Here is a 27,622-nt window from a genome sequence, read left to right on the forward strand (position 1 = left end):
TGAGTGATTCATTCCAAGCTGTAGCTTTCCCCTTTCTACACATGGCATGCCTATCTATTTATGGCAGCCTACTCAAAACGATCATTTGTAGATTTATTTTTTTGGAGGGATTCGTTTTAGAAGGTCACATTTGAGCAGCAGCTTTCCTCTGCAGACCGCTTCCAAGAGGATATTTTTGTTAGAAGAGAAACTGCTGTGTGGGCTTTTAGAGTACACATTCCATACAATACAGCTAACTAGAATGTCACTACACTCGCAACTGTTGGCAAAATATCAAGACTCAGACGATCCAAACTGATGTCTCATCGTGTGAGGTCTCATCGTGTGACAACTAGATGCACCCTAACTGTTTACTATTAAAAACAGGAACCTACTACATATAAACAGAGCTCATCAGGGGTACAGCTAACTGGCTAGCCATGCTATCAGTCTCTATTTATGCTTGTTAGCATTATCAAGTTATCAGTTCTTACAAGTTTAAAGTCTGCTGGCAGTAGCGACAGCCAAACATGTAAAACTCAACATTATTAGCATCATGACATCATGAAAAAATACAAAATAGTGGTTCACTGACATGGTTTCGAATGGAATCTGTGACTTGGGGATGGGTGTGTACGCTGTTGGCGACTGGAAAACACAAAGGCACCTTGAAAAACACTATATAGTACTACCTCAGTACATCCAAAGTGTAGTATGACACTAACTCAGAGGTGTGAGGGAGCCTGTTTACCTTTACCATTTCATGCAACACCTCCCTATCGACCAATAGTCCCACCGCTGTGGCAGCAGCGGAAATGACCTTGGGGGACTGGGCTACAGAAGGAAAGAGCAGGCTTTTTAAAGACACCTCCAAGTCAGAGTGAAGACGAGGGCATCCACAGGGCAGCGGGCGAGAACCGCTGACTAGGTGCCCCGGCTGCATCTCACCAAGACGAGTGGTCATCGCACGGTAAATGGGATTTTCAGGAGCTGAGGTGATAGGGCTGCTCATCGTCCGCTGGAAGCAGACTATTTTTGTCTGTTCCCTTGTACATTGAGAGTGTGACAGTTTTGTGCCCTTTCTTCGCTGTTCATTGGATCCCAGATGTGTGGGGGCTAGGAGGATGGCTGGGTGAAGGTTAAGAGCAGCAGCTGGACAAAACACCTAGAGGAATGAGACTCAGGGGAGAGACGACAGCTATTCACTGAAGCCAGCAGAGTGGTACGATCTAAATCATCCTCACCTCCCAGTGTTTCCTCTAAATAGAGGCAGAAGTGGTGAAACGCTGCTGCTGAATCTTTTGCACCGCTGCTATGAGATCATCAGAGGCAAATGGCCCATTATTTCACACACTGTACGTTTGAAGCCTACATTACTACTCATCAACAATAATTAGTAGGCCCAATTAAACAATTCTTCTACCGTAGCATCAACAAAACATTGTTCTTTTGAAAACCATTGTGCATATCAGGACATGAAAGAAAATGACAGGTGGATTTGTGCTGCCGTTGCTGCCGCTGCAGTTTCATTTACTTTCACTTTGAACGGCAACTCCTGCTGGCCAAAATGAAACGTTTTCGCTCATTTAAAAAGACATCAAACCGCCGGCGTTGCTAAGGGCTTTCTTTCATGGCATAAACCCCGAATGTTTTGAGATTAGCTCTGAATATTTTTTGATAAGGAAATATATATACAGTAGGCTAGCAGTTTTACATTGTTCAAACTGTCACCTCTCACCATCCTCACACAAGATTTGCACTGCACAAGAGTGCGGGCTGGCTATTTTACGTGAGCCAGCTTTAAAATCTGTGTGCATCAAGGTACATAGCAGGGCACAAATCGAGCGCACCTGCCTACGCTTGGTATATCTGTGTGTGTTTGGTAGGGGACTCTGCTATTCACTGTCATGTAATTGGAGTGGAACTAAAGGGATATGTTACACATGGATTTAATTGGTCAGTCCTGGGTCTAGGTCAGAGGAGACACGCAATGTCAGGAAAAGACATGACAGGATAAATCACTCTTCCTCTTCTTCATTTCCATAAGAAGAAGAAAGTTAGGATATTAGCTAGGTTTGATTAAATGAGTGACTGATTATCCAAATATGGAAAGACAGCAAAAACCAGCCAGCTGTGTGCGGATGAGCTGACTAACATAGCGGCCAGATGGACACTTGATGCTAGCTTAGATTGACACCTGACTTGGCTGACAGCTTCATGGTTAGATGTCTACAATCTACAGCAAAACTCTTCATTGTTTCCAGACACAAGAGTCAGTATAATATTGGATCATTGTAAACAAAATGTCTCTTGTGTTTCCAGTCTGCCAGCGAGTTTGTCAGTTAGTGAAGTACAGTCTTGCAGTTCAGCTCTATTTGTTGGGGTGCCTAAACATTAAATGCATAAAAATCAATTTCCCTCCACACGAAACGTGTATATTATTTTATTGACAGACATTGTTTCCCTTAAATGTGAGAAACTATGTTTAAAAATGAGATTTTGAATTTGTACCTCTGTGTTTTAGAATGCATAGTAGACTACACCAGCCATTCAGAATAGATGAGACTTTTCACCCAGGCCACGGCATAATGATCTTTGTTACTACAGCGATGATGCAGCATAGAAAAATATCAGCTTTCTAACAGAAGAAGATGAGAGGTGAAATCATTTGCTTCTTAAAATAGGTTATGGTTTAAGTAACGTTTTCATATCTAACAAACACAAAGTAGTTTCCTATTGGGTTGTCATAATGGGGAGTGTGTGTGTGTGTGTGTGTGTGTGTGTGTGTGTGTGTGTGTGTGTGTGTGTGTGCGCGCGCCAGTCACAGGATCAGCCACAGAATCCGGTCAGGGGTAAACCTGAGCATCCCTCGCAAAACACATGAGCACCGCTGCTGGAAAAAATCCTCGGGGAAACACTGGCTCCCATATGACTTTCATCCGTCACACACGGGAGATCCGTCCCATGTCACCTACACATGATCTCCAAGGTTCGGTCTGATTAAATCATACGCTTATCTAAATGTAAAATGAGCTTTGGAGGAATGGAACACTGGGCCCGGATAGGTCATGGAGAGCATATGTTAGATATGTAGTCAGAGTCATTATGTAAGGAACGACAGACGGGAAGGAAGCAAGGAAGGAAGGAAGGAAGGAAGGGAGGGAGGAAGGAAGGGAAGAAGGAAGGGAGGAAGGAAGGGAAGATGAGGGAAAGATGAAAGACATCAAAAGAAAGAAAGAAGGAAAGAAAGGAAGAAAGAACAAAAGGAAGAAAGAAAAGGAGAGAAAACAGAGCCGAGATACAACACTATCCTATAAATTGAGCTTTTGCTTCCAACTGCAATCCCACTAGCTGCTCTGCTCTGTTAGGATACGCATTTCGGTGCTCCACATACATTATGACAGCGAAGAAAAATGACTTACTCGCTTCTCCACTTGTTCTGACCCTTCCACCCTCGCTACCCAGACTCGGGGAAGAGAGAGTCAACTTCAATCTGGCCATACCCAAGAACACCATTAAAAGATAAGACAACCACAATTAGGTTGCACTTCCCTGCTTCCTGCCCTCCCCACAGCTCTGGGTATGTGCATTGCAATCCTATTTTAAGTCCCCGCACATCTGTATTCATATAGTATCGCTCTATCAGGAGTGTGAGAGTCTGCATGATATGTGAATAAGTCAGCGCTCCCGCTCTTCAAGTTCGTGCTCGGAAAACACGAAAGACTGCAGAAACATTGGAGACGGGGGGACAGAACGAGGCTTAACATTTCAATAAGGCGGGCGACGGATGACCAAATAATCAATCCCGCCTCCCAGTGTAAAGGCCGCAGGCAGGAGGGCGGATCCTCGCCCTGCCCACTGAGGAAAAGGCCCCACTGCCCTGCGAGACCTTTGCCCGTGGGAGGAACTGCATTATATTTCTCTCTTTCCATTTCATTTGATTTCATATGTTCCATGGAGCTATTTACTCTTTCCTCTGAGTCTGTGTCACTTCCATATTTATTTTTAAACCCCTGGGCCCCGATGCAGACACTGGCTGACCTTTATTTAAATGTCTCTTCCACTCTGAGCCGATCTCATTACAGCAGAGCTGGTGGCTTTGCACTATCCATCTCATTTCAAAACTTTTTTCTCTTTGCACTCGCAGCGATCCTCGGCTATTCCGCAACGCTAATTATTGGACCCGGGTAATGATGTTCCTCTCTACCGAAGATATGTGTCCCATCATCAGAGATCCTGCCTGTACACGTTAACCAGAACTCCCTCTGGATTCTGAAAGTTCCTTGAGCTGTTAACATCTCATCACTGGCTGCTCCCCTATCTCTCTTGGTCTCGCTGTGCCTCCCACATGATCTGGGCAACACGCCGAATATGCATATCATCCACTGGCCCCCTCTGTGAAGAGTTTAAGGAGGAGGGAGTCATTCTGCATTTTAACGAGGGCCCTGGGAAGGGTTGAGAGGGCCTGAGAGCATGACAGGTTAGCATCCATTATTCAACAGGCTCTTGAACTGTATACGCAATAGACCAACCTAGTCCAAAAAGCAGGAAATCATTTCATTACTCTTTGTTTTTTGCTTTTTTTTGCTTATGTAGCTCCAAACTTGCCATTGCTCTGAGGTCCAAATTTCATAATGCACCTAATGAAGGCAAGGCAGCCCAAAAACATCCTTTCATCTAACCTTGGAAGATTAAATATGGATTTTGGGGAGATTTTAAGAGGGAACAGGATCATCGCTGATGAATTGTAGTCCTTGCATTTGGGAGCATATATACTGGCATCGAGTGTGCAGAGACTCTCTCTCTCTATCTTTCTTTTTTTTCCCCAACCTTCTCTCCTGGCCTCCTCACAGCTCTCCTTGATCTTCCTGCGGCAGACAGCAGCCAGGGCGATGAGCAGACCCAGCAGACACACGGCCAGACCAACAGTTACCCACAGAGCCACCGGGGGGAACACGATGTTCTGACCTGAAGCAAAGGGCAGAGGAAGAGAGGGGGGAGAGAGAGGAGAGAGTCATTATTCACTCTTACGGAGCTAAAATAAGACCGTGACTGTCACCGTTGCAGCCATCACCATTATTTCACCATCAAACATTGACAATCCGCTGTTAGTCTTTGTTGGCATAGAACACCCTGAATTATCATGACTGCATTACTACCAAAGCACTCTATGATGACGGCACTGATGATGACGATCATCATCATCATCGTTATCATCACCATCATCGTCATCCTCGCCGCCCTCATCATCGTCACATCCGCTCCGTGTCAGACATGACTCTCACACATCGCAGACTGTTAGAGAAAATGGGGTGCGAGTGCGAGCAACCTTTGCTTTATTTGAATCGAGCAAGAGCTTTACTGGTGTCCAATTAAGACACTTGAGTCTCTCAATTGAGTCCAGATGGCAGATAGCTTACCAGTCGCAGAAGACTGTGTTGTCATTTCACTCAAACAGCATTGGCACAGCAGTAAGAGGATGTGGGCGCTAACTATCCCACCCCCTGCCTTCTGGTACACTTAGCTCAGATGTCTGAAGTTCTGACGCTTTCTTTTTAATATTCTAAAATGTCTGAATGTCCATGATTTCATTATCGCTCTCACAGTGCATAAAATGTCAACATTTATTGCTATGCATGTTTTAAATGGGAAAAAAGTAACAGATTATGTATTTTTGGTATGTTTTTCCCCCCTTTTTCCCATATACATATATATCAATTATTTATATTTACATACAGTGTGTATATATATAGAGATTTTTTTTTCTTACAAGTACAGAGATAACAGACATCCTTCAGACAGCTCTAGAATAAATTCACTCTGGAGACAATTAGACATCAAAGTCAGTGACAGTATCTTGGCAAACTGAAAACCAATGAGGAAAAAAAAAATGGTCAGCAGGACAAAAAAGATATCAGAGACACGGCCAAATTTCCCTGGGGTATTTTAACAGAACAGAGAGAGAAGAAAAGAAAACAGCAGAGCCACTAAATAGCTGCGAGTCTGGCTGTAACACAAACAGGCCTCCTTCAGAGAGCGCCCGCTCTGGGCAAATAATTGAAAAAAACCCCCCCAAAAAAAACTCTGAAAATTGACTGGCATTGGAAAGAGGAAATGATGAAGCATCTGTAAGGACTTGGCATAGCCTGTGAGGACAGGCAGACAGGCTATAATATTACCCAGCCAACATGGAGGTCAAATAGAGGCATCCCTTGGATTTTTGGAGGCGAACAATTCTCAGATGGAAATCCAATCCATCTGATGCTAAGGAACAAGAATGCGCCAGATTGTTTCATGAAACAGAGTTAATGAAAGGCCATAGTGGGGAGGGGGGGTGGGGGGGGCATGTACTCACCAATGACAGAAAACGGTCATTATCAATTGCAGAGCAGATTTTTTTTTATCTGTTCAACCTTTACTCAGCTGAATATGTCCTTGATTTTATTGCTGCTCTTTGTGATTTTTGTCCTTACAGCTATCCTTGTTTGGTGACTTCATCACTGTACAGCAGCAACTGCTTTAAAGGGATGAACGGCTGCATGTCTCAGACATCTTTAAGGAAGCAATTGTCGGTGAAGCTGATATTAGTGTATATTATATATTATATTAGGGATGGGAGGATATTCTTATCTCACGCTACGATACTATGCGCGATATGGGGTTCACAATTCAATACAACCACAATGTAATAAATAAAAGTTCAATGACAGCAAAGTCTGACTGTGCAGAATCATGTTTCTTTCTGAGCCACAAATCTTTCTAGCAATGGCATTGGCTTGCTAGAATGTAAACAACAATGTAAAAATGTCATTACAAAGTGCAAATAATATAATTTGGATGGAGAGCTTGATGGGTAAGCCATCTCATTTGTGATTACTACAGAACAATAAAATGGAACTAATATCACAATTCATTTTTCTGTCCCATGTACTGTCACATTTTTGTATCGTGATATATTGAATTTCGAAATAACGTCCCATCCCAATATTATATAGAGTTATGTTGATCTAATTTTAGGGTGACCATAATCGGTTCAACCATAAGTATCTATTTCTAGAGAGCATCCCAATACACAAGGCTCTATACGGACTCTCTGCTACTGCCACTGCAAACCAGGATAAACAACCAAATGTCAGACAGTAAGGAGAAAATCTGGAAAGTCAATCTTGTCATTTTGATGAAGCTGCGTATGCCTCCCCAGGCTAGTCATGACTGATGACGGCGTGGCTTGCTGTCCACCGAGCCCTTCACTCTGCTCTATTTAAAGGATGACCATCTGAGAGCGGGTTCGCACCAACGGCGAAAGCCAAAACACATGTATGAAGGTGGAATAATCATACATGAGCTGTCCACGTCCCACAAACACCAAGTCAGAAAAGTAATGAATGTGTCTGGCCTCTTCGCAACATAGAAATATAGAAGATGCGGTGCTCTTTGTTTCCATTCTCTTTCTCACTCTCTTTTTATTCTCCCTCCCTCCCACCACCCTCTTCCTCCCTCAAGGCAGACTGATAAAGACAAATGCCATAGTCGGCTATCATTTCTACGCCGAGGCCCAAAGGGCTGCAGGATCATATTTTTCTTTTTCTCTTGTTTGATGATGTGATTTTGTTTTCTTCAGAAATAGATTTGTCTCTAATGGCTCTGTTTACCTATCCTCTCTTTCCCCTTTTCCCTATTCCCTCTGTGCTGGGGTGAGGATGGAGTGCTTTGGGCTGCACTGTCACATTACCTAGAGTCTGCAGACTGCAGAGCTGCACCAAAGAGGCCATACCTCACTCCATACTGGAGCACAGGCTTGGCTTTTTTTAGGTATTGTGAATGTATAAAACACATTGGAATACATATTAAGTTATACGTTAGTATAATTCATTAATAATAATGGAAAAAAAACAAAAACTTCACCATCAACTCACAATCAACACTAGGCCTATTATAAGCTATGATGTGATATGATAAAGAATAAAACACAAATAATCAGAATAAAAAAGCTAAATGCCACACGCTAGCCAGGGTGCCTGCTTGTATTTGCATCGCCCCACTTATGCCAACGTCACTAGTCTGTCAGCTGACACAAACAGTTTAGGGGCTCAGGTACTGCACACTGTCAGTATGCACAACAAGTAAAATATATAGAATATATAGATTTTTTTAAACCACATGAAAACGTCATAACATTGTGCATACTTCAATACATGGTTGCTTTGTGCCATTTTTTCATTTGTGTATCACACATTTATGGTTATATAATGATAATGTGGACACAAAAATGTCAAATAGTTATCTTACTAAAATTAGAAGTGAGTGGTTGGCACTGAAAATGAATGTTACGGTGTAAAATGCATTTCTAAGGAAATTGCTATCTACCCTTGGCTAATGATGTTACTACTGCCGTGTAGCTTTGTAAACACAATTCAATAAAGATCCATGAATCACAAACAATATAGCTATACAGCTAGGACCCAATATTTGTCCCAGTCTATTGCTTCTTGCCAGGTTGACTCTGCAATGCCACCGAAACATTACCCCAATCGGTAATGATCCATGTTTGAAAGATAACGGTGCAGCAAAGTAGATTGGAGCAAAACGACAGCAAAAGGCTATGACATATATTGCCTGCTTGCCAAGGATATAGGCTACATTTATTTATTGCAGGGACAGTGGCATATATCTGTTCATACAAAAAAAAAGAGGAAAAAAAAAGAAAAAACAGTATTTAAAACTGACAACCAGCATACTGTAGCAAACCTATAAAAAGACTGGAATTTGTTGCTGCTTTAAGTACAATTTAAGCTGTTAAGGGCAATTTAATGTTCTGTTGGTTATTGTTACTGTTATTGTAGTGCCTACTTAGGGGCTCTTGTGGTTAGTGGGTACAGTATGGGAGGCGGAGCTGTGCCAGTAAAAAGTGGCTCTGCGCTCCTGCATGCTCTCTTATGTTGAGACGAGTTGAGCAGTCTGCATGTCGCTAGGAGCTTCCCTTGCTCATGATTGGCTACATGGTCAGAGATTCTTTTCACTGGTTTATTTCATCAATAAACAACCACCCTTGCTTCAGAAGCGCTCCTGGCATCCTTGTTATTCTTTTATTCTTCTTCTATTTACATTGTAATTGTCACTATGCCGTGTGCGTCTAATTGTCATAGGACTCCAGTGTTGAGGCCCCAGGACACACCGCACTTCCACAGCTGTTTGGAGATGCAGTAGTCGCATGGGGGTCCCACGCATCGCTGATGGGTGGATTATCTCTTATTGAGAATCCAGCACATTACTCGGCTTGAAAATAAGGCAATATTTTATAATGAAAAAGTTAGATAATGTAGCTTTAACTACAGAATTATTGTTTGCAAAGTTCTTGCAGGTTATGTGGACCACACCTGGAGCGTATCCCCTACTGTTACACCTAATACGAGGTGGCGCTTCACTGTAGGTGTTTTGTGTATCATAGGGGGCCACAGCAGACTGCTAAGGTAAAAATAGATATTTAATGGGGGCAGGCAAGAGTATGATAAAACACCACCTCCATATGGAGCCTCGAACATAGGGCGCATCACCAGTGAGAAATGAGGCTCCCTTAGTCCCCGGAAGACACTATAGGGGGCTCACAAGGGGCCAGCTTAGGTATTGTTTGGGCCTAGCTGAATGTGAAAGCCCAGATTTGCAGGCATTTTTACAAGCCCAAGTGTTTTCTCTGCAGCACCTTTGGTAGAATAAAGTGTTCCTACGACCCCCTTGCCTGTCATCTCGGTTCCGCAACGTGAAGACGGTGGAGATCAAAGCTGCTTTCTCTCCAACTGTCAGCCCAGTTTTACCTGCCTGGGTGAAACCTAGCCTCTTAAGCTGTGACCAAAGGAGAATAATGTCCCTTGACAGAAGGATGGCTTCAGGCTAAAAAGAGCCCCAAGGCTCATTGCAGACAAGCTGGGGGGATGAGGAAGAGGAGAGTAAGAGTCAATTAGGTTTTTCTTTCATTGTGAGGATGAACCAAAGACCCAGCCCTTTAGAACTGCTGCCAGGCTCCGGAAGATGGAGAAAGTGAGAGAGGGGACCTGTGGTGGAAGAGCGTTGATCATAGAAGAGCAAGCTGGACTAGGGGCTAGCCCTGGGGTTGAGCAGCAGTAAGGCCCAGCCCTGCTGGAGGGGCTACACAGCCCCGGAGACCAGAGAGGCACAACCAGGCCCGGCAGAGGAGGAGAGAGGCTTATATATCTCTCTAACAATGAGTCACATGGCAGAGAAGGCATTCATTGTGGGACAATACAGTAAGGCGGAGAAGAGACACTAAAGTGAATGAGACATAAAACTCAGTGAGACAAAACAGCAGCTCACGCTTAAATCACATTCGCCCAACACTGGCAAGGTGATTGATGCGCACCACCTCAGCGAGAACAAACAAGCTTGCAGACATTGGTGATTTAAACTTCTTTATTCAGTTTCCTCTGTTTAGCACTGCCGATCTCAGAGGATAGAGATTGGCAGAAACAATAACAACAATGCTAATGGAAAGAAGGTGGCTGCGGTGTCAGAGGACACGGATTAGCCAGAATGAAAGACATGAGCATGAATATTGGGATTACATTGACGAATGACTTTGAATTTGTTTCAGCTTCAGTTTCAATTACCAGCTTTTATTATGGTCTGGTAAGGTGTCCATCAATACCTCCAGCCCTCTCCATTGTGCTCCAGCATGAAAAGCTCACAGTGGCACACCCGGCTGTTCTTTGAGTATTTCTGGGAACACCTCTACTCTCTGGGAGAGGACAAGACACTCACTGGGAGAGGAAAAACTTGGCAAACTGAGATGGATGGCGACAGGTTTTTGTCCTGTCAGCATTTTTGCTCTGAGCCATCTCCCCTCTTTTTGCATTTCAATAAATTGCTTTTCAGCGAGATGCTAGCTCACTGTCTTATTGGCATGCAGGGAGGCAAAGCGCTCCTCTCTAGGACGACCTAGCGCCCATTTACTTACACAATTTGTCTGACATTATTGCCCTTCCCTTGACGCCATGGGCTCGTGGCAAACACGAGTGTATGATGTGCAGACGTGCACATTAAAACAGAGTAATGGCTCTGCATTCATTGGAATAAAGTTTCTAACAACCCCCTTTTTTCTCAGCGGGAGAACTATAAAAGCCATCTGCTGGTGGCGGGGGGAGTGGTGGTGGGTACAGCGAGCGAGCTGCTGAGCGAGTTAGATGAGTTAGTGAGCATGTGAGGGTTGGAGGGATGGGGCGAGCGAGCGAGTGATCAAGTGACCTGAGTCGGTGAAAAAGCAAGTGAGTGAACGAGTGTGTGGGTCAGTGAGCAAGCGAGCGTTGAGCCAATGTGGGACTGGGCTGGAATCAGAATGAGGTTGTGTGGTATTAGTTCACTCTAAACTCCTCAGCTGTCTCTCAGACATGTCAGGCTGCTGCTGACCTTTCTCCTATGGAAAGTTGGCTCAGGGTCCAGACTCCAGACAGCACTCTGCCTATGGTGCAGGACTATATGGATTTGGAATGGTGAGATGGTACGGTGAGGCTACCTGCTCCATAAAATGAGTTGGACTTTTAATCTGATCGATCCTCAGGCGAATACGCCCTGCAGCCCAATGGTCATGTACCGCTGAGAAAGGCTAAACTGAGACTTGAGTTACAACTGCCAGGCCTTGGATTTGGATTATTGTAGTTTGCTCATATAAACTCAGACAGTGAGGCCGGTGGAAACTTAATGAGCTTCTTAGCAATGAAACAATTAAGTTTACCACTCTAAATAAGGAGTATCTAGTCTTCATCCTTGTGAAGTACATCTTAAACTCACAAATGCAGCACGAGATTTGGGACATTATACAAATTACCTGAGATATTAAGTGATATCAGTTTGAGAAATTTCTTCAGATAAAATTTCCATAAGTTTGCCTGTGCATGTTGATTTAACCATTATTTATAACATTGTATGTGCAACAGTGAATGCTCTAAACACCAGTCATTGACTCAAAGACTAGCCTATACTGTAGCTGGGTGTTAGAATATACCTACTCATCTCTACACTACATCATCTAATAATGAATTGTAGTAGACAGTACTAACCACCCGCTGCAGTTCTAACGCAGGGTAGAGAAACCCTCCAGAATACCAATACTGTTTTACTGACCAATATGTCAGTAAAACAGTAAAACACAAAAACCATAAAATAAATTATCTTATCAACTGTCAAGGAGCCTTTGGCATATTACTGTTCTCACACAACCAGACCTAGTTTAGTGGTTAAAAAAAAGAAAAGAAAAGAAAAAAAAAGACTCACTGATTTGTCTGGGACGGAGGCAGGGGGGAATCTAACCCACAGGTACATTCAAAGGGATGATTTCAAGTCTTATTCAGATCTGCCAGCGGCAAGGTTAGAGTGAATTTTCTCATCTTTACAGTTGAAGGTAATCCCATACCCAGTAGGCTGGCTAATTAACTGTGTATACAGTTCAAAGCAAACAGTATGGCTGCCTTGTTAGCAAGGCAAGCGGTACGTTGCAGACAGAGGGGTGCGAGCATGCGGTAGTCGGCTGTGAGGTGGAGTATATAAACACTGGCCTGGGGGGGACGAATGGGCGAGAATGCTGAGGCCGCGTCTCACACCCCCTGTCTGCCCACCTCATCTAGCGCCGGCCAGCCTCGCTCTCTCTCAACAGCTCCCAGGTCCCTCCTAGCCCCACTGGGGCCTCAATTAAAAACTCCTCTGATGTCTGGTAACTGACAGAAACTCCATCACTTCCACACGCCCCTCTCCACTGAGAGTGGCACTAAGATGTTGGAGGCAGAGTGGACTATTGATTTTTTTTTTTTTTGGCCATTCCATTTCTTCGGCAGGCCGTCTTAGCAACTCAGGCAAAATTTGGGTGCAATAATCAGTTAAAAAAAGTTGTGTTCTCTAAATTTTTAATTAGCTTTAAAACAAGAGCTGACTGTGAGATGTTGAGGGTGTGTAGGACGGAATTGCTAGTGACAGCTATCAGCACTAAAGCAGACTATCTGACTGGCTGATTGAGTTAATGCCGAGTGGAGGAGCTGGGAGCAGAGTGACAAGTCCAAATGGCAATGAAGAGACTAAAGAGCCATTTAAAATAGAGGATATGTATGGATCCTGTCAAACAAATCCAAACTTGTTCCCATACCTGAGTCATATCTGGGTCACATTTTTCTCAAGCTGTGATCGTGACCCTGTGGTGACTGCAGTAGCTTGCATTGTTTTAACAATGTATATTCACATGCTACTACCTAAGAATTTACCAAATATTAAGGTCTCTGTCTCAAACCCAAGAAAACTGCCCGTTAAGGTAGCATTTCTAGGTAGGAGGTTTTAGGGAGTTTTCAAGTCTCATTCAGGTAGGACACATAGGAAGCATCCTAAGGTACCTTGTTTTGATTTTGAAGGAAGCATACAGTGGTTCCTCAGGCGGAGTAGGGAATCCCACAACAACCTTGCAACATCAGTGAAGAAGAACAAACCTTCCCCAACATCTGCTAAAATTTATGGCAGACAGAAGTCCATTTTGAGAAAGTTTTCCAAAACAAACATATACAGTAACATTAAATTCATTTTTATGAGGTATCTTATTAGGAAGGTTCCTAGTTAGGAAGTAGGAGGCTACCTTTTGAATGAGACAGAAACAAGATGTTACTGAGTAGTAGCATTGGCAGTAGCTAAAAGTGCTAGAAGTAGAAGTAATAAGAAGTAGAAGTACTGCTTTATTCATCCCACAGTGGGAAATTCCTTTATGTAAGTGATAAAGTGCACAGATCAAAGCACAATCAGGGCTCAGCCCACATAGACAGAGCAGAATACATCACTGACACACAGGCACATTCAGTAAATAACAATCAGTTCCTATGCTACTGGAAAGCCACACTAAGAGGGCGGATCAGGTACAACTCCATTGTGCTCATTCCAGTGTTCATTGCAGTAGGAACAAACGACTGCTTGAAGCTCTCTGCAGACATTCTGGGAAGTGTACACCTATTGCTGAAACAGCTCCTGTGTTGCATCAGTATACTGTGAAGTGGATGAGCAATATTGTCCAGGATATGAACTTTAGACATGACACTTATTGAACTGTCCATTCAGTAACTCATGACTGCACCCAATAGCTGCACTAGCTTTTGTGATAGTCTTTCCAAGCTTGTTATTTGCCTCTTTAGATTGATACTATACTGTGTAATGACACAGTTGAGCAGCTTTGGCAAATACTCCCCGTTTCTATTATGCTCTAAAAACACTATTCATATTTCTAACTACTAAAACGGCCTTATCTATTGCCAAACCTATTACAGTCATCATTGATTCTGTCTTAGATCATCTGGTTAGTCTTTGAAAATTAATCCAAATATTTGAAAATACATCCACATGTATCAATGTTTGTTTACCACGAAACAAGAGCAATGCTCCAAAGCACAGCACACAACACAACAGTTGCACTCAACCACTTACATGATAACATCTCTGAATACAAAAAGACAGGTTGTAAGCTTAACCCTATATCACAAAGCAATACAAGTTCTATCCAAAACATAAAAGAACTGCTTGGATCCCTCCAAAGCCCGGGCTGAGAGTGCGAGTTCTTAGTATGCCTCTCCCACTGCAGTATTACTAGGAGAATATATAATGACAGAATTTCTTTAAAAGACATGCCTCTGTATGTCTTTGCCTAGGGCTCTCATTATAAAACAGCATTTCTCATTTTCCTCTGCTGCAGTCTTTGGTGGTTACTGGAGAGACAGATGAATATTCTCAAAGCACTCAAGAGCTGGGCCCGGTTCACATTTTGGAGCAGGTCAGCTCCTACCTGCTCGCTGCTCATCTCAAGAACAAAAACAACCGTCCTCACATGATCACACAATCATTTTCTTAATGTGGATGCAAGTAAATATGAACAAACCCCAAAGTTCACGGCAAACACAGATTATATATTCAAGTTTAATGATAAAAATAATGCTATGTGATTTATCCCTATAGGGAAATTCTCTTTTCACTTCCCCCTCCACAGAGAGGTCAGAGGTCAAGGTTAATTACAGAACAGCAACACTGGAGCTGGTAGGGATTCAGTGTCTTACTCAAGGACACTTCAGCAGGGCGGATCATTGCCGGAAAGAGGCCTTGACCCCGGGTCCCCCTATTTACTTCACCACCCTGCTGCTCAAAGAAAGAATACACTCCCTTTATTTTGAGCATATTATTTAAGAATATGGTATGCGTATGGATATATTATGATATGCGTTTACTTTTGCTGTTGTTTTATTCTGAAAAACTACTAATAAAGGAGACATCTCAGTGAATGCCTAACAAAGCAAAGTCTGAAACGAACTATAACTACGGTTCATACCATATGGTTCCATTGTAATTACATCCTCAAGTCACATCTGAAATCACTTTATAGCTTTGCTTCGCATTGACATTATCACTTGACTTCTCACATGTAAACTTCATTCATTGCCAGCTTAGCTAACTGAATGCAGTTTGGAAGCTAGTGCTGGGTTTGCAAACTAGTCTGAGACTCTGCTGAGATGTGTCTATCCCTCACCACTGGAAATTACTAAAATTGGACATTTCAAAGATTGAAAGATTGAAAGCATTGAAACATATCTACAATGTCCACCATGGAGTCAGCAGGTTCAATAAATGAAGCTCCGCAATGAAAATCCAGTCATGATAGAGTACAAATGATAAAACAGATAGTTCCTGACTTCAGTTCTGATTGTCTGAGTTTGTTTGAAGCCATTGCAAAATACATTATAAACGAAAATCACCACGCATATCGGTACTAGAACTATATTGCTTGGTGTAAGTGTAGCATTAAATTATCTAATTATTATTGATTAAAATAAAAGATTTATTGCCCATTTGCGCTCTTTTTTATTACAATCGTTTTGTGAAAGCAATAAGCCACTCAAGGCTGTGCTTTACAGTGATTTTAGAAGAGCGCCTAACAACGCCTTTAAGCTGTTCTAAAATCACTGTGAAGTACAGCCTCTCGTGGCTTATTGCTTAAATATACTTTGCCTCCTTCCAGCACTTTTCAAATATGATATCTTGGACAGACTGAAAAAATGACACTTTGTAAATCTCTCTCTCAGTGGAATATAACTAATCACAGTCTCACACAAAACTTGTGTGAGATTGTTATTTAGCCGAAAGATGCTCAGTTGGTGGTTGGAAAAATGTCAGAGAAAATATGTCCCACAGAGGTGGCACTTTCCAGAAAACTTATACACTGCATTATAAACAAAGCTAGCTAATGCACAAATAAGTACACTGATCTTAATCTTTAACATTACATGTCTAGACCAGACTGAATGCTTGGAGCCAGAGGGGCGTAAGTGGGTTTTGGCAAACTCTACAGGAGATTGATCAACGTTTTGATAATGGTAATGTCATCACATAAATACGCAAATAAGCAGACACTTAAACTACTTCATAGACCTCTTCAAGAGCTTTTACTTGATATATAGATCTCATTTTCGCCTAAAATGCCAGTTACGCCCTTCTGGCTCCAAGCCCTCAACACATAAACAGAGAACAAAAGAAAGAGAGAGCGAGAGGAAGAGGGAAAGAGAAAGATATTTTGCAGAATTTTGGAGAGTTTGTCAGAATAAAGACTATGTCTAACTATGTCTTTGTCTAAGCAGGAAATAAGAGCGGTTTGGAGCCCTCGTCTCACTTACATGGCAGAAAACAATCAGCGGGCTGCAGGTCCAAACCTTTAGAGCTGCGGAGCGGCAAGAGCCTACAGAGACGCAGGCCAGTGACTGGAAGGTCACCGTTTGATTTCCCAGACCAGCTGGAAAAATCTGGGCAGCAAAAGTGAATGAGTTAACGCTTTCCCCTCCCCGAACAACTACTGCTGAGCTGTCCTTAAGCAAGGCACTTAACCCCCAAACGTGTCTGGAGGAGCTGCTCAGTGGCCAGCAGAGGAAGACTACGGCTGTTCCCAGGTGTGAATGTGGAACAATATGAATGTGAAGCAGCATGCGTGCTCAGCAAGCATTTCCCTGGTAAATAAAGGTAAAAAATGTCTCTGACTCCCTCACTCAAGCCCTTGGCGAGCGACAGTCCTTCCATCTGCATTGTGTCAATATCACTTCACACTTTCCAAACATTGAGCTGGTTCAGCACTGCAAGTAATGTTTCACTATCGTAGGACGTTTTCGCTTCTTAGCATGCATGCCTTCAGATGACATCAGATGCCCCGGAGATCTGTAGTCACTAGTATTCAACCAGAGCGATATCATTCGGTTACTGTTTTAATCAGGATAATTAGGAAAATAAGGCCCAGGTTGAAAATAACCAGAATTATCCTTTAACATCGATACAGAGTATAATTATAATTACAGAAAAGCCAACAGATTGTCATAAGCTGCTGGGAGAGATGGGGACCAGTCTGCCTTCATCAGCATTATCTCTCATAATGTAGACCGCTGTAGAAAACTGAGCAATGATAAAGCCAATCACATTTAGCATACTTGTGTGATGGCTGATGTTTCATAATGTGTGTAATGCTTTTAAAAATGCAGTTTAACAGCACCCATACTACAGTGTGTGTGATCGTTATGTGGCCTATGGCGCTTCAGGCCCAGAGACTTTGAACTATTGGGGTCCAACTCCCCCCGACAATTAGTTCCTGACATATTTTTGTTTTCCTCTTTAGGTTACATGATGGGCCCACACAGCCTCCAGTGCACCGAAGTGACTCAGAAGACTGTGAAGGAAATGCAATAATGTGTTTGTCCTCTTTTTCTCCCTTTTTAATCATATTTATTTTACTTTTTGACACCATTATGTTACACACTATTGCTGCCTTTGAAGTTGTCTGGCTCTTGCCTCAAAATTTACGATACATAACAGGGAAATACTGAAGAAAAAAAACATTTTAAAGACATTCCCTTGGAATCAATGGCAGATTTACAATGTACAGGATTACAACTTGAATCCTATTTTACTCTGTAACCTTGAGAGCTTCTTTTCCTTGTATGGAGTAGCGGCACTAATTCTTTTGGTGGTACACAATACTAGACAGTACAAGCTTACTTTCATCTCAGGATGTAAGTCATCAGTCTCCTGAAGCAGCACATATTTCAACCCTGTAGCCAGTGACATCATCGGGATCACAATGCCATCGCATTACGTCACGTGGGCTCATTGACATGCGGTGAAATATGGAACTCCAAGGGCATCGCTTGTCCCCTTCCCTAGAGTAGAAGTCATTTAGCGAGCTGACGAACACACTCCACACATACAGTATGTCTAGACAACAGTGTGTGTGTTGTCTGAAACTTTAACACATCTGTGTGCATCATTCAAGAACGTTGGGTTACTGTTTCTTATCTCCATCTCCCTTTTCCATGACAAGGTTTTTGACAGATACCACAGAACCCTTAACAAAATCTCCCAACTTTGCTTTCCAAACACCAAAATTCAGATTCCAGAAGCGCGTTTGATGTTTCACAGAATCTGGTTGTTTTATATGTCATGTTATCAGCAAATGGGTTTACTTTCACAACCCTTTGCAAACATCAGTTTTCAGCATGAGTGAACTGAATTCCTTGGTTCCAAAACACAATCACGGTATTTTGAAAGACTCTTTTAACAGCGTAACCCTGTTCGGATGGCTCAGCCCCACTAACAACCACATCAAGAGAAAGACTCGGCATTACAAATGGCATCGCTCTTCATCCGGTGGAGTAAGTGGCTGAAAGCAAAGAGACAGATACATTATAGATATGACAGGCTCTTTAAGTGTGGGTCACCGAGCTGTCTCTGCCATTGACAGAGAGTTGCACTTACTGCGGCAACGCACACACACACACACACACACACACACGCGGGGAGGGCCGGCTGATGAAATTAAACACAGTTGACAAAATTAATAAGGTGAGAGGAGTGAGTTTATTTCCTTATGGACAGTTTGTCTGTAATGAGCTGCGGGTTGTCAGGCTTCGGGGAGACAGGCGTGGCTAAAGAGTCCGAGCCGGCGGGAAGATATTAATGCAACCTGAAGGAGATGTGAGTCATCGTGAGCCGCTGTCCGTCCGCACCGGTCACATAAGGACCACGACCGCAGCACGGCTTAATCACGGCCATCACGGTTCGGGCCTGTGATATTTGACATTGGGGGTTGAAATAGAGGGCCTTGCATTTGCTTATCACGCGACGAGTCAGTGAGCGGGTAATTATTTTAAAGTCAAGTTGCCACTACAGAGGGAGGTAAGGGAGTGGAGCTTGGAACTCCTCTCCTCTGGGACACAGCCACACTAGGTCCGTACTTAACTTCCATTTCACACTTGGTAATCAATTACTGGTCTCTAGAGCTATCGAAGAAAGAGCTACCTATCCCGAGAACAAGCTAAATCTCTCAGCGCCTCCTAATTGAAAAGACATTATATCGCTAGACAATGCTCTTTGTGTATAGTCAGCCATTGATTTGGGCTGTTTGGACGCCCAGAATAAAGCAATTTACGGAGGTTTCAAACATCCTTTGTGGGACGATAATTCATGGTCTTATCAGGTGCAGAGTTTAAACATCAAATAAATAGATATGAATAATTAAATAAGTAGACTTTGAAGGTGTGCCCAGCCGTTTGTTGGTGGCTGTTCTCCCAATGACTCTGAAAGGCTGAAGCTAATATGATTTCGTATCGTAAAGCCAAGACTGACGCCAGACCTCCCGAAACCAATCCCTCTTACAGGATTTAGCAGGAGCTGTGTGAAATGTACACTGCAGGGCCCCATCGGTCCCAATGATAGTCCTTGCTGTGAGTCCAAATCAAAATGAACCCGATCAATAACAAAAGAGGGCTTTCGCGCTTTTACTGCCATCATAAATACAGTGTCCTGAAAAAGGGAAAGCAAGGGAGGGACAGAGAGAGACAGGTTCCCACCAGGCCGGGGACGGGCATAAAGATGTCAGACTGCTGGATGTGGAGAGGTGGGGGGTGATGGGGTGGGGGGGGGGGGTGTCAGGGCCAAAGATGGTGACACCCAGCACTTGATCACACTTGATGTGGTTCAATTTGTGGACATGCAGCAGACAGGAAAAACGCAAGATGCACGCATGTAGACACAAACACAAAAACACATATATACGCACGTACACACGTGCTGTTTGCACACATACTCATATGAACCACCCCCCCCCCCCCCCCCCCCCCCCCCCCCACACACACACACACACACACACACACACACACACACACACATTGTCCTACATAACAAACAATGGACACAAAGACAGAAATTCACAGTCCAGGTAGGAAGAAATACTTTGGCGGTGTAGCTTTTAAACTGTGGCACAAAAGGCGTTTTGACACAGAACCAGTGCAAAAAACCTTTAATGCCAAAAGAAAAAAAAAAAAGTCAAGATGGCAGAGAGGGGACTAGAATAAGAGGAAAATAAATCCCAGCACAAAAGAGAGGAGCTCATTTTATCGCTCTGATTGTACCATTCTAAAAGAGCAATGCACCAAGCAGGAACTGGCCGCGACTTAATCCTTCTTTCAACCCAACAATCCCTCAGAGCTGCTAACGGTAAGACTGAGAGCATGACAAATAATATTGCCTGGGCAATAATACAGGGATAAAACTTCCCATACTGAAGGCCCAGAGGAGGACATTCAAACATCTCAGAGCAGTGACAGCGGCAAGTGGCCCGAGTTAATAATCCTGATAGGAAATAATGTGCTTACAATGCTGCCATTGCTGCCTACCTGAATTTATTTTAGATTGCGCACATTACTTCATCTCTCTATTTGGTTGTTTTCCCCGGCTGGGCTCCTGATAAGACAGAGCGTGCATTCAGTGAAAGGGAGAAGGCCTGTTTGTGCATTGGACACTAATTAATACAGTGCTCCATCGGGGAAGTTGCCTGCTCGCCGCTCTGCTGACAACGGATTCATTTATACTGCTGTTTTCTACTTCTCCGAAGGCTCCGTTAATTGCATTTAAATTAGGCCTGTAAAAAGGTTCAGTGGAGAACAAGGAGCAGGGCAGTGCTTTGTTTATAGACACGGGAGGCGAAAACATGGATTTGGGAAACATGTCACTCTAAAGTTGACTGACTGAGCTTTTGATGCAAAATCTGATCAGAGAAAAGCCTGAATATCCTTGTAAAAAAACAAATTCATGAATAATTGCATTTTTACCACACCACCAAGAATGAGTCTAATGAAAGCCCCTATGAAACAGCAGATCATTGCATCTTACTATTTGGCCAGTGATTTTTGACAGTGCTCACATGGCAACGCTTTTACCCCAATTTAACACCGAAAATGCTTCAAACTGCCACCCGATATTTTCAGAGATTCCAGAGGAAAAAAAAAATCAATCAAGTTTATGGCAGTAATCAGAGAAAAGACTCATTGAGGGACTTCTCCTCAAAAACAATAGAGGATTGGGGCTTTACGGCTTGAGTAAGCTTGGCGAGCGCTGGCAGGTACCAATTTAGATGGCACCGCGATGTCAGGACCGAGCTCTGGAACAGATAATAACACAGTCAGGGAAAAGGGGAAGAAGCAAGCTGGCAGACATCTAATGAAGAAAAAAACACTGCTAAGTGTTATGCAGTCCCAAATGCTCTGGCACAGACCACCTATTAGCACCTCTGTTAGAGTCTATCTCCACCATAAAGATGAATGTTTATGGGAATTAGACTTCTGAGGAGATGTTTTTTAACCTTTATTTATCCAGGGAAGGTTGGTTGAGAATGCAAGTGGTTTTTCAGCAACCTGCTTTGCATTCATACAGTTACACACATGCGCATTCAGGAGATGTACAGTACAGTCAGAAACCTATTTTTGGCCACTGAGCATTGCCGCTCAAGCAGTTTTCAGTCTAGCTGCCTTGCTCAAGGGCAGTTAATGAGGAGGTGGTTGCTGAGTTTCCCTGCCAAGAATCTGTCCAGATTCAACCCAATGAATTGTGTCTGTGTGTGTGTGTGTGTGTGTGTGTGTGTGTGTGTCTGTGTGTGTCTGTGTACACAGGAAAATAAAGGTGTGAACTGGAACTGAAAAAGGTTCTTTAGAGTGATGCCATAGAAGAACCAATTCTGGTTCCACAAAGAACCTTTCAAGAACCTTTTAAACCATATATGGTTCTTTGGGATATTAAAAGGTTATTCATTCTTAGTTATTGGATGGTGGGAGATGGCATAAAATTGCAAATGAGGCTATACAAGGGCAGATAAACAAACACACAATGCAGGTGTCTGAGCAAAGGAGTGCAGAAATGGTTCTTTAAAGAACCTCGGCCTTCTTTGTGGAACCAGAACTTCTATGGCATCACTCTCCAGTTTGCACCTTTATTTTTCTGTGTGTAGGGGATTAAGTCCATTTAGAGAAAGGTCTGAGGAAACTACGAGAAGGAGGAAACATCAGAAAACATAAGATGAGAGATATGGAGAGAATGCGAGGGAGTCCAGTGTAATTCTCAGCGGCCTATCATGAAGCTGACTGAGCTCAGCATGAGCAGCAAGCCAGGCTGGGTGAGGGTCCGTGACAGTTGGTCGAAAAATCATTTGACAAAAACATAAAGGCAAAGCGAGAGCAGAGGCGAGCCGAGACTTGGGCGCCTTTCATTTTAATCAAGGGGTACTTTACCATGTGTGCATCTTGCTGAGTGTTGGGCTTTGTAATGAAGGGTTGCGCCGGGCCCCTCTATATGAGCGTACTGTAACACATTGGAAAACGGTTTCTTCAATTCTCCATGCTGTGAGGGCTATTGATTTCTATAGTAGATAGAATTAGTGCCGTTAAGAGCTTTTTGTCTGTGTGAAACTGTCTCCCTTTGCAGTGATTGTTACATATTGAAGGGTTTAGAAATCACATCTAAATGTTCTCAGAGCCAATCAGAAAAAGTAAAGGGGTGCAAACTAAGAAATTGTGCAAGACTCCACTGATAATGGATTCTCAGCAGTCTCACTTCTAAGTGCTTTCAAATGTCACCTGAATCTTTAATCATTTCATCCATACATATTTATATATACATATTTTATTTATATACATATTTATATACATATTTTCATTTTTACATTTACATTTTTGCATATTTACATACATATTTTAGTCCATTCATTTGTTAGATTACCACTGTGTCAGTAGGACCTTTAACGAGACCATAAAAATTTGTTAGTGTTGGTTTATTGATTTTTTACTGGTTTGAATCTTGTAATTTCACTTTTTATTTTGCATATTATAATGCACCTGTATTACCTGATAAAATGTAAATATGTTGCAATCCATATGAGAAGTCCCCAATACAAAAGTTTTGTTTGTTTGCTTAAGTTCGGGGTGCCAAGTCTTGATCCTTGATCCAGTGATAATATTCTGTGTCACTGTTAACATCTAAATGCCCAACGTATGATTTCCTCACTCTTGTAATGACTAGATACTTGGATAACATACCTCAGACATTTCAGGCATTCCTGTATTAAACAGGTTTTTATTCCCAATAAAGGAGGCAAATGTTCACATTTCGTTTAATTTCCCTGAATTGTAAACATTCTATACTAATTCTCTTCGATCACAGCTTTTCCCACTGTAATGCAGCATGCTGCATTCACAATACTGCAGGCTTTTAATGACGACAATATGATTTATCAATACTAACTTCACACCTCACATTTTGTTGGTTAGACTTTTTGTGATAGATTTTTCCTGCAAAGTACAAGCTCACTGGCGAAGCACAAGCTCTTTCATTCATTTATTTATTTTTGTATCTCCTGTAGCCATACAAAGTGTGAAAGGCTGCTGCCAGCACATTGATGGATTCACCACTCTATTCCCTTGATCCTAATCAGTGTGCTTCTAGTTGCCTATGGGTCTAAACTTTTGTAGACTGGACAGGCCTCCTGGCAGAACCAAAGTCAGGTCAAGCAGCAGTCAATGAGAGCGTGCGCCAGTTTAATTTATTCATTCATTCATTGTCTTTACCCATTACTTTTCTGGGTCATGGGCATGTGTTCTAGCATAAACACCCTAGACACACAGACAGATAATCACATTCGCATTCATAACTATGGGCGGTTTAGAGTCTACCTCCAATCCACCTCCATCCACTTGCACGTCTTTGGAATGTGGGAAGAAAGCGGAGCATCTGGAGGAAACCCATGCAAACACAGGGAAAGCATGTGTTTGCATAGCTGGGATTCAAATCCGGGTCCTTGCTCTGAGGCGACAGCGCGAGCAACCACTGAGTCACCGAGCCGGCCAGCGAAAGCCAGAGTGCGCCAGCGAAATGGCAAAATTCAGCGGAATGTCTTTTAGACCAAATGGGGTGATGTGCCTGTATCTCTCTCCCCGTCAGCGAGTCCATCTCCCGCCTGTCAGGCCCCGGTGCCACAGCTCCGAGCTCAGCAAACACTCTCGTCTCCATCTCGCTCTCTGTCATCGACTTCTCACCCCCTCCGCCCCCTCAACCCCACCTCCCTCTGTCTCTCCCTAGCTCTATCTCCCTCGCTCCCTCTCTCTATCTCCCTGCCTCCGTCTCTCTATCTCCCTCCCTTCCCCCCCTCTCTATCTATCTCCATCCGGACCCCGCTCACTGTAAATGCTGTGCCAGCACAGCGATGCCAGGGAGATGGCGCCGTCCTCGTTGAGAGAGAGCGGGCAGACGGAGGGGCTCAGTGACAGGCCCTAAAGCCCAGCCATCACACAACGCACGCTGCAGCCGGCGCGCAGCCCCAGTAGATGTGGGATACGTATCTAAAGCTGCGCATTCAGAAAAGGGATCGGTAAAAAAAATGATAGGATATAGACTCTTGATCCGGGAAAACTCCAAAGGCATTATTCTTTTTGAGGAGAACAAAGTGGTCAAAATAGGTTGGGAGAGCGGGACAGTGCAAGAGGTGTAATTTAGTCTGTCTGGTTTAAACGGCTGCTTTGTGCCGGGCGGTCAAGAGAGGAGCGGGAGGGGGTGGGAGGCAGAGGGGGGAAGGGGGGGGTACACAGGCAGACAGGCAGGCCAGGGTTCATTTAAGGACTGACGCTGCTGCTTCTCATCATCGGACTGCTCGGTAATACCAGTCGTTCCTTTGGGTCTCCCAGCAACTGAAGCTTGCCGTATCCTGCGAAATCTATCAATATCCCAGTAACACAAAACACGGCCTATTTCAGGGCTCAGCTGCAAACCTGACCAGCACTTCACTAGGCGTGTCCGCCAAGACGGTCTACGAGACGCTGGACGATAGTGTGCCTGGGCCATGTGCATATGTTGCTAACAGACGTGTGTTTGGTGAGGTATTCAAATTGGTGGTGACTACAAAAGAGGTAAGATTAACATGGCTGACTTAACACAGACTCTCAGTGTGTAGCTCATGCCAGCCCACATGGTGTTCAGCTCAGTGTGGGTAAAGGGTTCATTTTCTCAAAATTAACCTTGTCAAACTCCTTTTCTGCCTGGGGGGAGATTTGTATTACTATTGTAATTTTTCAATCAGAGATTGGGGAGAGTGTGAAATTTTAACGTGCTTGTTCACTCTCTACCTCCCTCCCTCTCCCTCTGTCTCTCTTTCTTTCTCACTCCCATTCTTCCGCTCTCTCTCTCTCACTCTGTTTTTTTTTTCTTTTTTTCGCTCTCATAGTCCATTTAGAATTTTAAGCAGATTTCACCCCTTCTCATAATAGGATTCTCCACTGCCTGAGAGTGGTGTGCAGTGTGCTGTGTTTGTAAGCGTATACAGCAGTGTATTCACTATATCAACTCCAGCTCTGCACACTCCACACTCTGCTACTCCAGCAGAAGAGTTCTGCTAGGTCAAAATTAATTACAGAAGCTGTTAAGCACACACCAGCTGTTGTAAACAAATGCAAATACATTTTAATTTCAAACAAGCCCCCTTGTATCGCAGCACACAAAATACTGTAAATCAGCCGCGTGTGTTTACTAACAACTTAGGCCATCGTCAAGCTGTGCTGATGCTACTACAGAGAAATTAATCTTATCCATGTACACCCAAGCGCTAAGAATCATGGCCAACTCCGGTTTTAATTAAGGGCTTCCCTTGCTTTATCTATGGGTTTGCTCTTTTTTCTGTCCCTCTCTCAATCTTATATACTTTCCCTCTGCACACCTCCATTGCTCTTTGATTTTGGCTGGGACCCTCTTTTCCTTAGCTGGGGTGGTTTCAGAGAGACTCCTTCATTTCCACTGTGCTGAACGGATCACCTTTCATCATGCAAACGTTCCTTGCACCGGGCCTAAAATGTCCTGCTGCAAAGCATTTTTGGCATTCGGGGAATAGGAGAAGCTTGACACTGTGACTAAAGGAAATGAGAATCAAAGCCAATGAAAACCTCTCTAATATGGCATCTGATCAGCCCACTGTCCATCTCCAACCTGTGGTGTAGGTTGCCACAAACACAATGCTCCAAAACCAGTGGAGGCTGGTGACTCAAAAAACTAGAGGAGGACATGGCTCAGTAAACTGCAGGGTAAAAACAGAATGGCTCAAAAATATATATAGCTATAAAGTCTATGATACTCAAGATTAACCTTCTTAACCTTAACCTTCTTTTTAAACAAAAAAAAAAACGGGGAAGGATCAGAAAACTGGGGAGGATCAGTCTTCCCTATTCTAAACGCTTGACTATCCAAATAAAACCATGACCCAGATCGCTCTCTATCAACACATTATTTCAAGGAGAAAGAATCCAGTATGTCATTTGTAAGAGGAAGATAGGAGACAAAAAATGATGAGGTAATAAAATGACTGGTAACACCTTAGATTAGGGAACAAATATTAACTATTAATATGTTGCTTATAAACATGCATATTAGTGGTGTATTGGTTCATTATTAGTCATTACAAGCACCTTATTCTGCACTATTGTATTCTACAAGTATACCCCATAAATTATGGGTTTTCCCTCAAAAGCCTCCTAATTAGTGCTTATAGCAGTCAGTTGTTGCACATGAATTGGGCTTTTAGTATGCTTTGCTCAGTATGGGGCTTATAAGGTGCTAGTATCACATATTATTGAGAGAAATTATGAAAGTATTGAGGAAAAACCCATAGTTAATAGTTAATATGTGTTCCCTAATCTAAACTGTTACCAAATGATCATCTGTATTTCAACCAAACATGAAATAGCGCATCACTCTAGCTGATAGAAAAGAGTAACAAGGAGCAGCAGCGTTGCCTTACTGTATTATCAACATATATTCTCAACATGTGTTGAACACCATTCCACTCCCCCACCCCAGCAGCGGTCCCTCTCGCTGGTTATCTGTGCTGTTTTGAAAGAGACCAACTAAACGGTTAGAAAGGCCACCCCTCCCTCTCAGCGTGCCCTGCCAATCGGCCATCCTGTTTCCAGACAGCGGAGTCATTTCCCAGCCCAGTGGAGCAGCACTCCCTGACCTCTGGCTCGACCTCCCCCTCACCGGCCCAGCTCCAGCTCCCGCTCCCGCTCCAGCTCCCGCTCCCGCTCCAGCTCCAGCTCCCGCTCCCGCTCCAGTTCCAGCTCCAGCTCCCGCTCCCGCTCCAGTTCCAGCGAGCGGGTTCGGGCCACCTCTACTTATTTATGAGCCATTTCACACAGCGCTGCTCCCATTAGAGACCCAGCCTCGGACCACCGTACACAGCACTCTCCATGCACTTAACACTGTGTACACCATGCAGGGGCCACCC

At 43.4% G+C, this 27,622-nt stretch overlaps 1 protein-coding gene across 2 annotated transcripts in view; it reads right to left on the reverse strand.

Annotated features, from left to right (window-relative positions):
• cd276 (CD276 molecule) overlaps positions 1-27,622 on the reverse strand; it is a 215,089-nt gene that overhangs the window by 17,210 nt on the left and 170,257 nt on the right. For both annotated transcript variants that reach the window (XM_071894334.2, XM_071894333.2), the window contains one exon: positions 4,810-4,947. In XM_071894334.2, the coding sequence (XP_071750435.1) occupies positions 4,810-4,947 (138 nt within the window). The remainder of the gene's footprint in view (positions 1-4,809; positions 4,948-27,622) is intronic.

This window comes from Centroberyx gerrardi, chromosome 1, assembly GCF_048128805.1.
Source record: "Centroberyx gerrardi isolate f3 chromosome 1, fCenGer3.hap1.cur.20231027, whole genome shotgun sequence".
NCBI lineage: Eukaryota > Metazoa > Chordata > Actinopteri > Beryciformes > Berycidae > Centroberyx > Centroberyx gerrardi.